General features: G+C 36.0%; 1 protein-coding gene across 1 annotated transcript in view; it reads left to right on the top strand.

Moving 5' to 3' along the window:
- OLA1 (Obg like ATPase 1) overlaps positions 1 to 17,142 on the top strand; it is a 98,800-nt gene that overhangs the window by 52,938 nt on the left and 28,720 nt on the right. The window contains exons 6-7 of the mRNA XM_027733660.2: positions 6,289 to 6,369; positions 6,648 to 6,745. Of these exons, the coding sequence (XP_027589461.1) occupies positions 6,289 to 6,369; positions 6,648 to 6,745 (179 nt within the window). The remainder of the gene's footprint in view (positions 1 to 6,288; positions 6,370 to 6,647; positions 6,746 to 17,142) is intronic.

The following is a 17,142-nucleotide window of genomic DNA, read 5'->3' as shown; positions in this document are numbered from 1 at the left end:
GAGAAGTCAGTGCTTAAATACTTTCTGTCAGGGCTGATCTTTCCTGTGTAGATTTGACAAGTGGCTTAAAGTAATTACTTTTGTAAATAATGTCTGCCTGGGTATGTCTAGATCCAAGCCACTTACGTACGTTGTATGTACATACGCCAAAATAACTCTATGTATGCATAGTTGTGTTTTCATTTGGCTTAATTCACATTTACAGCAAATGCATTCACATTTGTTTATTTGGAAATAAGTGTAAGTAAGAATATATAATAAGTGCAGTAAGAAAAATTTAGTGAAACTGTACGGAAGATGTTTCATTTTACTTATCAGTGTGATTTCCCTATTCTGAATTCCTGAATTGCTAGAAATAATCATTTGTAGATAGACTGTTTTCTGTATTCTTGCCTGTTTTTTTCTTTGAGAAGCGACAAGTGACTGTGTCATTTTATGTATAACGCCATAGAGCCCACAAGGATGACCCATGCAGGAGAATTTGGGGATTATTGACATAAATTACATGGCCTGGAAAGCCTGTAGGATGTTTTGGGTGAAAGTACTTGTTGTGGTTTCATAAATATTATTGATATCTAGCTCTAAGTAATCTTATATCATGTACAGCTTGTACAGGCTCTGTTAAAAGGTATTAAATAGAAGAAAGGATAATACACTTGTCCTAAATCCATTACTTCTCCCATTGTATTTTTATTAAAGTCAGTGAGCAAGGGAATTGTAAGAGATTAGACATTGTTTTGTACCACAGAGGAGCTCATTGTCACTCCAGCTGATGCAGTACCTGGCTTGTTCTCTTTCCTGTGCCCAGCTGCTACAGCTTATTTAAGCGCTTAACACCATGGAAAAACATGAACCAGCCTTTTCTTTAAACTGCAAAATTCGTCTTAATTGCCCTTTAAAATAGTGTTGTTTCTAAACAGTATTTTTAAAATAAATTCTTACTTTGTCACTTTAGCCTCACACTTTTAAATCACCAGAAAACCCCCAGGAAAAGTAGAGAGCCTAGTCTATGCTCAATAGAACTGAAGAGATTTCCAAGGAAAACTGTGAATGGAGGGTCTGTGGGCACAGTGCACACCGTACACCTTGTGCTAACAGGGAAAATTGTGTGTACTCAATAAATTGCTCTTGGTGCAGCACAGTTAAACTAGCTATGAGTACCTCAAATAGCATTGTTCTCTATCTGTATCTGAAAAACCATCATATGAATTTTGAAGGCCAGATGGAATACTGATTATTGTCTGGTTTGATCTCTTGCATATCCCAGTTTAATTCTTACAGTCATGGTGAAAATAGAATGTATCTCTTAGGAGAAAAATTAACCTCTATTTAAATATTTTTGGGCTAGAGATAAATTACTTCAACTTACATAAGCTATGCCAGTGATTAATTATCTTTACTGTTTAGAAATAAGACAGCTTTAGCCTGTATTTGTCAAGCTTCAACATGCTAGTGTGAAGAACCCTGTACTATGTGAGTTTTTTGTTAATTATATATATATATAATGCAATAAGTATAAAAACATAGGATTTAAGAACACCAAGTCTTCAAGTATGAGCACTTTTTCAAAACCTCTTATTTTTCTCCTCCAGTTTGTCAATATTTCAGGAGAGATAAGTGTGGAATTATTCACACTGGACATTAGCCTGTTTTTATACTCAAAGATTCTATTAGTCTTTTAGTTACAATACAGTTCACTTGCTTGTGACCTTCCAGGCTTCTCAGTCACTCTACCAAGAGAGAAGTCATCTACCTGGTAAATAACATATCCACTCTCCCTTGTCCCCCCCCAGCAAGTGTATGAACTTCAATGTACTGTACTGTAAAGCATTGTTTGCTTTCACTAAATCTGTGTTGCAGTTCTGGTCACTACACACAATTCACATTGTTAGTAATTTCCTATTCTCAGAATCTGTGTGTCATTAACATGGTCTTTTTTGCCCATTGAAAGATGATTATTGGAGAAATGCAAAGTTTGTTCGGAGCCACACTGGAAACACATTCATTGGATTTTCTATTTACAGTTACACTCTGAGACCTACTGGTTAGGTGGTGAGGTGGGGTTGACTCCATGTAGTGTACGCAGTGATTTACTAATTAAATACCTTACACCACTGTAGCAGGTTCCTTAGGGAAGTCAGCATATGTTAGTTATACACCATCACCTTTAATATTGATACGCTATGCTGTTGAACTTTTGTGTGAAATGAAGAGCTAACCAAGAGCTACAGGTAATGTTTTAGGTACGCCTTATAGCTTTTCCAAGCAGCAGAGCAGTAGAAATGATAAATTTTTAGACCATTGAAACACTCTAATAAAAAGTATTTAACTGCTTTTGAAGCTTTTACTGGGAGATGGTAAGTTATTACATCTTGGAAGTTTGAAGGAAATGAATAAATGCACTGAGAAACAATCCATACTTCCCTTGATGGGGGAAAAAGCCTACTGTACTCACAGTTACTCTTTGTAGTAGTGGAGACTTTTGCACTGCCTGCAGGATCACAGAGAATTCACTTGCACTTTGAAGTGTGAAGTGATAATCCTCACAACTGCTTACTTCTTTATTAAATTTGCGGAAGTTAATTACATGCCCTGCTAATTTACAACAAAAAAATCACAATTCTCTGATGCCAAGTAGGCAAGTGAGTTTTCCAAGCTTCAGTTTAGTCCCTCATGCTGTAAGAAGAATTTAGCATTGGCACACATTATTACTATCATTCATCCAGAAAGTTTATTAATGTATGCACATTTTTCAACACAGTAGTGTCTCATGAGCATGTCTTGGTAAATCTGCTATATGCAATTTACATGTATTTCATTATTTTATACTACTGGACTTACTGTTAAAGTCCTGCTTCGCATTTGTGGGCTGACTACTTGTGGCCTTTAGAAAATGAGAGCAGGACATAAATAAAATCACTGTATTGCATATGGCTAAATATACTAAGTAAGCACATGTGCTAAATATCTTGCCGTGAATATAGTCAGAAATCAACTGATTTTTAAAACAATTATATTTGACATTCATGAAATTTGCTGTATTCCATATGCCTTGACAACTGTAAGTAAATTGGATTTCAGAGGTTTTTTTGGCAGCCTTTTGAATGGTGCTTGTTATAATGTTGGTAGCTGAAAAACAACAAGAGTACCCCTCTCATCAGACAAGGCAAAGTGGATCATTCTGCTGGTGACAGATTGACCTCAAAGTGTGCGACTGGGGAGGCCAGATCTAATGAAACAAAGTGGATCATTGCTCTGTATTGTGTTATTAAGCATCTTGAAGCTAACTAGAGTAGTGATTAAATGTGTTTAAATGACTGTTACAGTGATAGTGAAGATAAAAAGGTTAGTTCGTAGTTTTTCACCAGTCCTAGACAGAAGCAAATAGTAAAACTAAAAATGGTGCTACATGAGATATAATCTGAAAATGTGCTTTTTGCATGTTTGTTCAGAGTATTGGGGCAACTGAGTGAAAAAGAAATATGTGGAAATATTTGCCTTTCTTCATATTGTCAGGGGAATCTGACAGGGAAATCTGAGATCATCTGTCCCATTTTTAGGTTTCTGGACTGTATGCTTTATATTCTGCATAGTGTGACTGCTGTCCAGATAGTCCATCAGAGAAATCTTTCTCTCACTGCTGTGCCAGCTTCATACATAAATGCTGTACTTGCTTACAAGTTTCCATCCTTTTATCTAAAGAAGGTTTTCTAATATTTTGCCATCTTCTCTGTAAAACCAAAAGAGAACTGGCAAGTATACAGCTGTCGGTTCCCCCCAGCATATGCAGTTGTTGGTCTGCCTTCCCTGTGGAAATTGTCCGTACAATTACTCTTTAGAACAACAGTTGCAAACAGCATCAAGTCAGGTACCTAAACGAGAACTTAGAAAAACTAAGTCAGTGCCAAAATGGGTTTAGATGTGTCACTGTAGGTAGCAGGTGAATGTGGAAGAGAGGTTTTGATTGGCAGCTCTGTGCTTAGATAGGCTTTAGAAAGGCCAAACTTTATTTGCTGTGTTGATGCTTGAAATTTTCTGCAAGTTCTGTGTTAGATAGCTCCCCTTACAGTGTGATTAGAAAACACTTAATTTCTGCTTAAGCCTGAAAGTTTGGCTTTGATAACTTGTGCGATAGTGGGTTTTTTTCTGTCAGTTTTTTATCAACTCCAGTTTATATGTAGTATTGCATTGCTATTGGGAGGAAACTGTAATGCTGAAAGCCACCTGGTAGGTGCCTACAGAATTAGTTTAAAATCCAAAATAGTGTGTAACCAGAATTCCTTCACTGCTGAACAGGAATCTTGGGGGTTGTGTTGATTTTTATATATGTCTGTTTAAAGAGAAGCTGAAGATAAAGATCTTAAATGAAAAGTACTTACTGATAGAATTGCTTCCCTTATCTTGTTTATAGTGATTAATTAAAAAATAAAAAGCACATAGGGTTAAAGATAAGATGGTACCACTGTTTTCTTCTTTATGTGTAATCTTGTTGCATGTCTCTACATAAGCTGTTCTGGCCACTCATCATAGTAACCAGCTGGGCCATTTCACCTGCTGGAGCCATTAAAGAGGACTCTCTCCCCCTAGATTAATCCCCTCCGACATTAGTTTTTTGCTCTGACAACTGGAGCAGGCATTCAGAATTTGCAGGTGGCCAGTGTGACGCACATAATTGCCTACAATTTTAGGCAATGAATAAAAATGGTCTACATTACTTGTCAAAGGTTGTATATGCAGTGCCAAGTGAGATCTATGGGAAGCCTTTTAGGGTTTAAAGAACAGTTAATAGCAAAGCTGCACAGTGCTTTTTTAATCATAATGCATTTGTAATATAGCACTTTGATCTTCTCCTTGTAGGAAATGGTGTTATATTAGCCACTTTTAAACATTTATGAGTGAAATTCAGTTATAGGAGAGTAAAAGTGATTATTCTTAGGCAGAACATGTTAGATTTCATTAAAAGTTTTAGCTTGCCCCTTCCTTGTTAAAATCTGTGGGGAGTCCTGTTCCTGGAGGGTTTCAAATCAGGATCTGAAGATTTAGAAGAGCTTTTTCTTTTTCTTTTTTTTTTCCCCTCCACTAAAGCTACTGCAAGACTAGAAAAGACGGTAGTAAATACTGATGTTATTTGTGGTTGTTTATAAATGTACTTCAACCACACAGCATTAAGTGCAAAAAATGTTGTGTGCTCAACAGTTTAGGGAACGTTTCCTTGTATTTTAAAGATCTTAATGCTCAGTTGCGTCAATTACAACTTTAAAAAATGCATTATTTAAAGCATGATCATAAATTATCTACAACAAAAAATAGGCGACTCTAAAATGTACTACTCCTAGAAGAGCCAAGTTTGACCTTTCAGACCCAAGAGCCTTTTATTAACACCTGCCTGTAAGGAGAACCGTGCCACACGCAGCTTTCGGATTCACGACCACAAAACTGATGAGGAAAGGCTTGAAGGGTTCAGTTTGTGTCACTTGCTGTTTGCCGTTTCCATTTCACAGATGATTAATCTTTCTGTGAAGAAAGGCCAGAGAAACAAAGCACATTGGGCTCTTCCTGCAGTTACTCCTTCTGAATGCACACTAGCTTGCTAACTAAAAGGCCTTTAGATTTCCTGCCGAGAGAGATGTTCTGAAAGTGAATGCAGCTGGTTGGAGGTCACCAGTGCAAGGCTCTTGCCATTGTGTAATGGAGGCTTTGGCAGGTTTCATTTTGGGGGGGGAGGGAGAAGGTGTTGGCGAAAAATTAATGTGGAATAAAAAGGGCTTTGGCCATTTGAATTAATTTCTTGAGGGTGGATCATCAATAATAGGCTCCATTTCTTTTGCTCACAATTTGAAGAAAAAAAAAAGATATTTGTTGTGTTTTGTCCCACCCATTCCCTTTTCTTAATGGCATGTTTATATTGTACGTGGTCTCTCCCGCTGGATGCTGAAATGTCGCGTCTTACTGAGTTTGAAAAGCAATCTAAAATGTACTGATTTTTACATATATTGTATGAGCTCTGCTTATTTTCTTGGTGGCAAGAGATGATACTTGCGTATTGTGAATTTATCTTCCTAATTGTGGGATTTGTTTGGTTTTAATAATCCATATTGCTCTTTAGTGACTTTTATAGCAGCAATTTCTGTTTTTCTGGGAGAGTAAAAACTTGTTTCTAAAAGGTATTATCTAATTTTTAATTTGTGTGTATGTTTTGAATTTTAATGTATACATGCCTTGTTTAGGGGAGAGAATAGTCTGATATCCAGCTGAGTTTTTGACTTTTTTTTTCTTGATCTTGTGTAGGACGTAATGTGCAAAATCAGGACGTGGGTAATAGATGAAAAGAAAGCTGTCCGCTTCTATCATGATTGGAATGACAAAGAGGTAGGTTATAAATATTATCCCATGAACTGACTTCTAATTTTGCTACCTGTTACTGCCTTTTTTAAAGGTGGTTGTTTGTTGTTTTTTGGGTTTTTTTTTAGATTTTATAGTGTATACAATGTTAAATTTATCAGCTGATTCTGTGTTTATCTGTGATTTATATAGTATACTTGAATCCTGTAGTCTTCTCAGACATACCATGAGGAAAATTATCATAAAATTAATTCAAGTTGGTATAACCTCCTTCTAAAATTCTCCTCCTATATTTTCACTTCCAGATTGATGTTTTGAACAAACATTTGTTTTTTACTTCAAAACCGATGATCTACTTGGTTAATCTTTCTGAAAAAGACTACATTAGAAAGAAAAACAAGTGGTGAGTGTGTGCAGGTTAAATGTCTAAATTTGTTTCTGTTTCACATTTTTCAATGGTCAGTAATTCCTTGCGCATTCAGATCACCAAGGATATTAATTAAAATAACAATATAAACTAATCTTGCGCTTCTGTTACTTGTTATGCTCCCACTGATGTGCTGCTTGAGTACAATGCATATGGTGAAACCCTGACTGCAGAAAGGAATATGCTTTCCTTCCTTCTGTTTTTACATGAATCCATTAACTATGAAGAAAATAGATTTAGTTTGGAAGTACTGATTTAAATAAACATGTGGCTTTATCATGTTATATAATGCTGATTGTCTGTGTGAGCAATGTATTTTTTCATTCCAAAGGAATGAACTGAATGCCAGAAGACTAAAGCTATGTGAGTTGCACAGAAATGTTTCAAACTGTGGCAACCTTTTAACAGTATCTTCATTTTGCAGTTGGATGCCTGGCTTTCTTGCCACTGCTTGAACATGGCTTATGGTTTACAGGCCTCTTTTGATGGGCTTTAATGCCATGAACAGCTCAGGTTTTAGTCAAGTATTCCTGGCATCAATATTATGACTCAAGGATATGATGGTTACAAAATCAGTCTATCAGACATTCAGTGAACTGGATGAAGATCCAGTCCTAACATGGTAGACATATGGTGGGAATCCGCTGTTGAGAAGTACAGCATTTAGCATGTTGTTGGAAGCTCTAGATAGGATAAATATTTGATTTGTGGAGGAGGGAACAGATTATGTAGTTAGTATACGATTAAAAAAAATCTACAGCAATGTATTTAGTTTAAAAAAACACAACCAAACAGCAAATATTTTCTTAAAATTCAGAATTTTAAACACTGTACTTGTGAGATACTTTGAAGATGTATAAATGTATGTTTGTGAACAGATATATGCATGTAACTCATCCAAACAAATCAAAAGTATCTAAAGCGGAATATCTGAATTCTCCTAAAGTATACCCTCTGTTTCTCCCTGTACTTCATTAAGTACTTAGATGCACATGGTTTCAATTTTCCATTAAAAATTCTCATTTCCATATGATATCAAAGAGTGAGAAGGCTTTAAACTGAAAAATAAACATTCATAGACTGGAAGCCAAAACAATAATTAATGTCAGATGGTTAACTCCAATAAATCATTAGAATAAATTCTGTGAAATTACTGCAACTAAAACTGTCCTTTTGATACTACAAGACATTTTGTGTTAGTATTAAAGAACAAAATTTAACGTATTTTAATAGCAACCCTCTCAGCCCCGAAGACAGACTTTGGAACAGACTTGATAACCAATATAATAATGTAAGCTCTTCGTATTTGGCCAAATTTTATAATTTTAAACTATTTTGTTCATTCTTTAAATGTTTTTTGGGTAGGACAATTTAAAATAAGTAGTGGTTCTACCCAAGGAAGTTTTAAGATCAGGATAGTCATATTTGCTCTGTTACTATCAGGTGATATTCTTTTCGAAGTACAAACACTGAGGTTTCCTAAGGTTTGCTCTAACAGTACAGGCATGGAAGTTTATGTGAAAATGGATGAGTCGGTTTCCCTGTCCGAAAAAGGATCCTCACACCTGTATTTGGATGATTACAGGTAGAGCTCACTGGCTCTAATTGTACAGTAAATACCATTTCCCAGACCCTAATGGTAGCCAGACTACTTAGGCGACGCCAGTCTGTGATTTAGCTGTCGCCAGTCACCCCATGTTTTTTGTGAGACTAGTCATGATGATGACATAGTTAAACCCAATTGAAAGCAAATCTTCAGATAAATTGCAATTTTTAATTTGTAAAAAATCAGAGGTTTGAGTTGAGGAGTCATATAATGAAACCGTTTAACTGTTTCTATTACAATTAATTATTTAGTTTTTAAAAAGTATACCCAGATCTTGTGGATGTGAGTGTAATTGTAGCTGAAAGATCAAAGCCTGGGTATCTGAGTGATGTTCCAGAAGAGAATTTACCACATAGCCATTTCAGTACAGTTTCTGCCTCCTGCTGTTCCTATTTTCCCTCAAGCTAGCCATTGACTACCCCCTGTGCATCCCTGCTCGTAAAAAATGATTGAGGAAGTATTTGTCATGTATTTATGAGTGGGAAACATTGTGTGATAGGGAAAGGCATCTACTAGAGCCAGAAAGATTGCCATTTCCTTTCCTTCAGCCACTCTGCCACAGCTTTAAATCCTCTGTTTATGCAACATAGCTTTTATATTTAAGAGCAGAATAAATATTTTCTATGAAGGATGCTAACGGTAGGCTTCTGTCATTTGTGTGGTGCAAGCAGATGTAAATGATTAGAATATATTTTACTGCTAGATGCCACTTTGTGATTTTTGTTATTATTTTGAGGGGTAGAGATTCATATTTGAAATGCAAGGCACATCTAGACCAGTCATTCGTCTCAAAAAAATTTATTTCTGAGCTTAATTCATAATATTACTTTAACAAAAGTAAGGTTAATGCAGGAAATGCTCCGCTGTAAAATGTCTTCATCAACTTCTGCAACTGTGTAAGTGTTTAAAACAGCAAAGGAAAGGAGAGGCTTTTTGATTGTGGGTGGAGAGGAAAACTAAAATTGTCTTTGTTTTACTGGGTCACTCTTTCAGAATTAATGAACATTTTAATTGTTAGTTAAAACAAACTTACATTTAAGTGCCAACATGTTATTTTTCAATCCAAGAAAAGAAGAAAACACTGTGAGAGATAGGACTATTGTGTGTTTGAGTAGGTGTATTGACCTTTTGAAAGATGTAAAAACTGGAATGGCTCCAAGCAGTTACTTGCTGGTTTTAACAATGTTGAATTAGTCATTCAGTTGATTTATGATTAAGACCTAGCCCCTGAAGAGAAGCTGACATGGCAGCTGTGTTAGTCGCACTTGTGTTATGATCAGATGACAATAATCTTGATGTTTCTGGGGGAATCCACTGAAACCATTCTTCATACATATTGCTCTGCTCTAAATGAATACTTCAACTTTTCTTTTAATAATTCCTAATGTTTTTTTTGTGGATCTAGTGCCTCAACATGGTGTACATGTATTTGAGTTTTACCATGAAAGTGTTCTAGGTAAGCCTATTAATTATCAGTCGAAACTGGTTTCTGAGTCACAGGATGTCGCGTAAATCCAGGATATCAGATTTGTCAGCCCTTCATCTAATTAAAGGTTTACATTTTAGTCTTGCTAAAGAGGGTGCTTTTAGTGGCTCATAATATGGATTCCAATTATGAAATATATTGAGCTAATTAATGAGAAAATATAGTGGGCTGTGCTTAGCATCCTGTTTGGTTTGGTATTTTGGACTTACTCTTTGCAGCAAGAACCAGGAATACTACATGTGTCAAAACTGCATAAACTGATGTTTTGACTCAACTTCTCAGGTCTAGTCAAGTGAATTTTATCCTCCTATGCCTAGACTGTAATTCAAAGAACCGATTATGCTGCTAATGGTTTTCTAGTATTTCTAGCATTGTAACTAAATTGTCTGAGACATGATATGGATTTTTGAACATTGTTTTCTGTAATATAATTCAGATTTGTTGAATATCCAAATGTATGTTAATGTTATTTTTGAGGGATTGTTTCTCAAAATGTTATGGTAGACAATCTGTTAGAAATAATTTGGGTGTTGATGGGGTAGGGAAGTTAGTATCTTACTCCTGTGTATTTAGAAAAGCAGCATATATATTATAATAAATAAAATTTTCCCCTTTAGTTTTTATCACATTTTTAATGTTCTTAAGCTAGAAGAGGCATAATTAGGTTGGATGAAAGGTCTGTCTTTTCTAGTATTATGTTTCTGACAGGCCACTAACAGATGTCCAGAGAAGATTATAGGAACAGATTAAGCAAGCAGAGTGTATGCATCCAGCTTCTTGCAATCTGTTATTGTAGAACTGACTAAGCCAGATATGATATACTTGTGGTTAATACTTTTTGACTGATTTTTATTCTATAAATTTAGCCATTGACCTTTTGAACCCAAGTATACTTTTTGGCATCTCAATATCCTGAAGCAGGGACTTCATATAGCACATAGCTTAACTATGTGCTATATGGAGAAGTACTTCCTTATGCTTGTTTGGGATCTGCCACATCATAATTTCATTTGATGCTCCTTAGATCTTGTAGTATGTGAGTGAATAATCCTTTTCTATTCATCTTTTTCATATTGCTTCAGATGTTCCGAATATTAAAAAAAAAATGGAGGGGGTGGGAAAATCTGACATGAAGAAAGAAATATCAAGGGTCAAGTACAAGGAAGACTCAATAGGTTTGAGTATGAATTAATCTGCTTCACTTGGTCCTTCACTTTTAAACTAGTTAGGAAAGAAAGTTATTATCTAGTAATGAATGGACACTTGCAGTTCTCGGTTGTACTTCTGTGGGTATGGATCTTTAGGCAGAGACATTTTGTTCTTATAAATATATTTGAGAATGTATTTGTAGAAATTTTAAAATCATAATTATAAGTAGTAATGCCATCATGGTATTTAGATCTTTTCTTGACATGGCTGCTTAATGATTTTAAGGTTCTCTTCTGTGCTGACAGATTTGGAAAATAAATTTTTTTTAAAAAATATATTACACTTCTTGTTCCTGCCTCGCAACTGAAATATTTTTTTAAAAACATTAGGAGGTGATTTATGTTTTCCGTGTATAAATAGAGTTTTGCACACGCAAGTTGATAAGTCAGATACTCAAAGTTAACTAGATTCAGAATTTAGGCATTTTGCTGCATCTTTACTGCCTGACTGAGGGAGAGTATCTTACAGCTCAGGTTGTTTCAGCTAGAGGATTGCATATGTTTTACATAGAGCACTTACCTAGTGTAGTAAGGGATAGTACATGTTGTTTGCTTAATAAACAGTTATTCTTTATTGTTTCTTATACAAACTAATTAATGACTACAAATTAATTAATCATCCATCAACCAAATGGCAGTCTGTTTTCTTTCCAGCACCATTGTCTGACATTCCTGATTGACTTCTTGTAATCTTCTGTCTTATCAATTCCAGCGACTTCTCATTTAGTTGTTCTATCTGTCCCAGACGCTTTTCCCCACCCTTTCCCTTGCTGATGTGTTCTCCATGGGTCTTTGCCAGATTCCACCTCCCTCTCCTTTGATTTCATCCCCTTCTTGCTGGCTTAGTTCCAGTCCAGTCCTCTGGTCTGGATGATTGCTTTCACCAGACTTCCTGCTTTGCTTTGCTTTCTTTTCCCTGCCCCTTTGGAGTCCCCTGTCCGTTTGAATGTGAATAGATATTGTTTGGGTAATAGCAGGTGTTGGGGACATGTCTTTAGGCATGGAAAGATGGGTCCCTGCTCTCAGCGTCAGTGTGTAACCTCATCCCAGACACAAAAGCACCTTCCAGGAGGAAGGTGCTTTTGCCCAAGTGTGATGGTCAATCTCTGATAGCAGATTTGCTCTGTGCTGAATGTAGAGTCTTGGCTCCTAAGTATTAGAACAGTGACATTTTTCAAATAAAAAGTTTCTGTATGTTTTAAAAGTGGACAATGCTGTATGGTGAAGCTGTTTACAAAAATTCTGGTCCATCTGATTACATCGTGGCACTGAAGTGTAAGTTGTGAAGCTAAAGTGTAGATTGTGAAGTCAGGGAATAAAGCCTCAGTAATTTACTTGGGATATATTGAGTCTTGAACTGGTAAAAAGAGGGGTGGTTGTGGTAGAGGGGAACTTTCTGGTTTTTGGGAGGGCCTGTCCTGGGCAGATAAAGGTAGCAGCACAGTATGGTTAGAACTCATGAAAGGCTGCAGGCTGTAGAGAGCAGGGTGACCGGAGTAACGAAGAGCAGTCTTTCCGGTGTTCTGAGTGACACGCAGCCCAGCACACCACAGCACCAAACACCAGCCCACCATAGCCATAACCCACAGAGCCTCTTGTGTACTCTGAGAGCATCCGTGGGCACCAAGCTAATTGTACTGTCAGAGTAATGCAAAAGAACTGTTTATTAACACTTCATAGCAGTAAGGCTGTGCTGAGTGAAAGCAGCTACAAGTAACTTTTCAACTTCATTGCTGTGTGTATGATTCCTGTCTTACCAGCTGCATGTCATCCAAACCTCCCTTTGAACAATTCAGCTTTGCTTACCATCTTCTTTTCCTTTTCTTCTTCTCTCTCCAGATGCTCTTCTCAGTGTTTTTAATTTTTTTTTTGGCTGTCATCACCACAATTTCTGAGTTGTTTATACACAATTCTGTGGGTTCAGTTGTAACATTGAACAACTGTGGCTATGAGTTCGGATGCTCCACCAGTTTTGTAGTTGGCTTGTGTAGTCTTATGAATTGCTACCTGCTAATGGTGCTCTTTTTTAATCTCTCGTGGCAGTTGAGGAATGAAGTAATTTGTGTGATATTTTATTTAGACACTTGGATTTTCATAGGCAAAATCTAAAGTAGTACATGCTAACTTGCAACAAACAAAAACTTAACTACTTACAAAGTTATCCAAAGCTGTGCAGTGTAAAAAAGGGCGTCTTTATTTGTATATACTGTCTGAACACTTCAGAAGCTTTGTTTCTTCCTGATCTTCAGTGGAATTGGGACTTTTCAATGAATATTTTTGTCACCTTTATAAACATGTGCTGCTGAAGATGAAAAGTACTAAATGAGAGAAGAATAATGTTGCACTAGATTTAAAATCAATTAATTACACAACTTGGATTCATCCAGTGTATAGATTACATGAGCAGCAAAGAGAAGGACCTCCACAAGAAAATGGTATGTGGTAACATTGTCTAAGACAATGATGTAAGTTCTGTTGCAAAATCATTACAACGTGACATGTTTCGGACTCTGGATGCATAACGAGGTACAACATCCTTTATGAACTTCAGTCTTCTTTTAAACTGGAGAATGCTTAGACTGCTCAGAAGCAAACCTGACATGCAGAGATGTCTCTTGAGTATAGATTTTGTTACTGTGTAGTGGATATGCAGAAAGCAGAGGCGAATAAATAACTTCTCTTCCTTCTCCCAGTATGTTGTGTGAAGAGCTTACTTTCCACTGTTGAGAAACTTGTGCTTCATACATCAGTTTTCTTCACTATTTCCCTAAAAGTCTTATTGCTGGTGAAATTGTAGACAAATTTTTTTGAGAAATGTTCTTTCTTCACTTTAAAATCAAGTTACCCAATAAAAATATTGATATTGTCTAGCAATTGCATATTTTTTTCTGGAATGGTATCAGTGGTTTATCTCCTGAATGATATCTGCAAAGACACTATGTGTTCTGTCAGTCCTCTTGTTCAAAGGCCTTCCAAATGTGCTCAGAGTCATTTAAGTGTCTGCTGTATGTAGCTGAGGTCCCTCACTGAACAATGCTGTCACAGCCTTAGCTGGCTAATCACTGCTTCCCTTATTTATTGTAGGTTAGATCACAGTTTTGACAATGTATAGTTTTATATAGCTTTACTATATCACTTTTACTGGCAACTAAATGAGTTTGGGGGTTTTCAGTAGCTTGATACCTTTTTTAATACTCTTAAGTGAGATTTTTAGCTTCAGAGTGTCTCATCTTGCTTTTTATATCCTATATTCTTAGATTCAGACTGGTTTATATTTAGGAGAATAGGCATTTCTCATGATTTCATAGTACTCTGAGCCAGTGATGTCCTAAACACTGAAATGAAAAAGTGAAGGACAAAACAGTGCTTTAGTCACTTGTCTGTATTACAGATTGGAAGAAAAGGGAAGGACAAGCAGCTTAAGAACCCAGCTTTCATATTGAGGACCAGACTGTGTAATCAGGTTGCTAGTCCTGAGCATCATCTACACAACCTCATTGACAGGTCCTCAGGAGTTTTTGGAGGAGAGTGGATACCAACCACCATGCCAGTGCTGTCATCTCTGTTCCATATTCTCTTAGATGCAGATTTCAAACCCTGGTAAATAGTACAGTAGTGAATTTCACTCTTACGCATTTTAGAGTAAAGCAGTTTGACTATGCACATAAGCCTGTAGATGTTTGGGTCAAAATCCTTTCACATTTGAAGATCCTGATGAGAAACATCATTAGTAATGAAAAAATAAAACACTTGGTTTCTGTACTCTTTTGGGTTGTTGTGTGTTACAAGTACAACTACCTTCACTGCAGTGATTTTTGGTTATAATGATATTGATGAAAGAATGAAAATGAAGTAGGGTGAAATAGTCTCCTCAGTTAAATTTCCCAGGGATTAAGGTTATTCTTTGGTTGAAAATGAGTGTCTAAATCTACTAGGAGAAGACTGAGCTTTGTTCTGCTGCATTTTGCTGTTTATTGTTGATATACAAAAATATTTTGAGGTGCAAGGTACAAAGGTCCAGTTACACTTCTTTCATTGCAGTTAAAATGCTATCTGCTAATATGCTGTAGCTGTTTCTGCATATTTGAATGTTGGGAATTTTGGGAGAGAAAGAGGTACAAGCTGATCTACATATGCCATGGTTTCACTTACAAGCTCAAAGAATAACTGGACTTTGTCCCATTAATGAGCAGGTCTTATTGTGGAAAGTAGGATTTGGTTATTTTTAATAATGGGAGTTTTTGTCTTTCTTGCTTTACAAATAAAGTAATAGAGATTTGTGCAAGAGATTTTTCTTCTTTTTAGTAGTTGTTTATTCTTCAATTACTGATCTTAAGTTATTTATTACTGATTAATTTATTAAGCCCTGTGCCTTTCAGAATGAATGAGCATTGTTAGCCTGCCTTTGTCAGCTAGACAATATAGGAACAGAAGTTGTGCATAGTCCTTAAAACAAATAAATTCTCTTTCAAATCAAGGGGAAAATAGATAATATGGGCATGTGTCCCCAGCTTTTAACATCTGTTGGGTCACTGTTATATCTGACATAGCATTTAAAAGCCAGCAGTTGTTTTTGGGGGGGTGCTATTGAGAACCTGGAAGATGGAGAGGAAGGCTGTCCAATGACTTTTAGAGAGGTGGGTGGCTGTGGTCTCCCTTGCTGTGATGGGAGCAATGTGAGTAGCTCCTTCTCTGTTAGGATCTGATACCTCCTTGCTGCCTGTGACTGGTGGGTTTTGAGAGGAAAGACAGACCTTCACTCTCATATTAGGCATGTCAACAGTTGCAATAACTGGCAGATGAGCTTTGATTTTAGACTTTTTTTAAAGCAAAAAGCCTATGATAATATCGTCTCATTAAGAAATAACAAGAGAATATACTTGTATTTCTTTTGCTTTTTTGGATTTCGCATTGCAATCAGCATTGCTATAATACTATCTCTTAAACAATGTCCAAATTTGTAAATATCTTTCCATAATGTGTTACCCAGTATTGGTGTATCTGATTTGCAAAGTATCTGTATATACCTCTAAAATTGTGCATATTGAATTTGTCTGGATCATTTCCTGAAACATTTCCTGCTATCACATGCTACAGAATTGTGTTAATATCATTGGGTTTTCATAGTTGAAGTTTATTTTATTTCACCTACCATTCTTCCTCTCACTGCAATTGATATTTGAGATATTTATAGGATCTGGGAAAAATACTCATCTTGAAATTGTTCTTTGTGAATGGTCTGAAACATCTCCATGCTCTGGGGGAATATGTTACGAAACGTTGTTCTGTTTTCTATAAATAAGGTCTACAGGGGAACATCATTTATTATAAATGGAAAAATAATGTTTAAGAAGGATGATTCTTTTATAGAGTTGGAAATATAGGCTGCTGTGGCTTTGGCACCCATTTTTTAGGTTTACTTTTGTTCTAAGTGAATTCTTTGTTTCACAATTGACAGACATTTGTCATTGATGACTATTTTGAAAATCTGATGCATTTTTTTAAAAACAGTTTTCCTTTTAATTTTATGGTTATTTACAACTCTTTTTTTATTAAGTATGTGGAAATATGTTTTCATTTAACTGCTTGTGTTTCCCAAGAAATACATCTTATCTTCTGGAGTTTTGGCAGAGTATTTTATTTTCACGATTGAGTTTTTTCTAATGACTAATACTGATGACTTATGTTTGGATGTTGATAGTCACTAGTTTTACAATGGGTAGAACCATGTATTCTTGCCTTGAAACCAGGAATAGATGCATCTTCATGTTTAAACTGGAAAGTTTGTACGTTATATATGTTTCATGGAAGAACTGTCAGATGAGACATGCATATCTTATTATCCTTTATTATCAGTACTTGAGCTTAATTATTGTTAATTTGAAGAGAAGTTAAATAGAATAATGTTTGGGATTGACTGTTCTCTGGCATTAGTTTCTAAAACCTGAAGAGAGATTTAGAAGATAAGTACTTGAAAGAGAGTTAAGTGCATGTGCTGGTTTTGTACTTCATTGACTCGGACAATGAAAATGCATTAATCAGATTCATTGTATATCGAGTCTCACTCTTGTTC

The sequence above is a fragment of the Pipra filicauda genome, unplaced genomic scaffold, assembly GCF_003945595.2.
Source record: "Pipra filicauda isolate LSUMZ 115617 unplaced genomic scaffold, ASM394559v2 scaffold5_size6683894_pilon, whole genome shotgun sequence".
Classification (NCBI taxonomy): Eukaryota; Metazoa; Chordata; class Aves; order Passeriformes; family Pipridae; genus Pipra; species Pipra filicauda.
The sequence above is the reverse complement of the archived record's forward strand: the minus strand, read 5'-3'. Positions and strand labels throughout refer to the sequence as shown.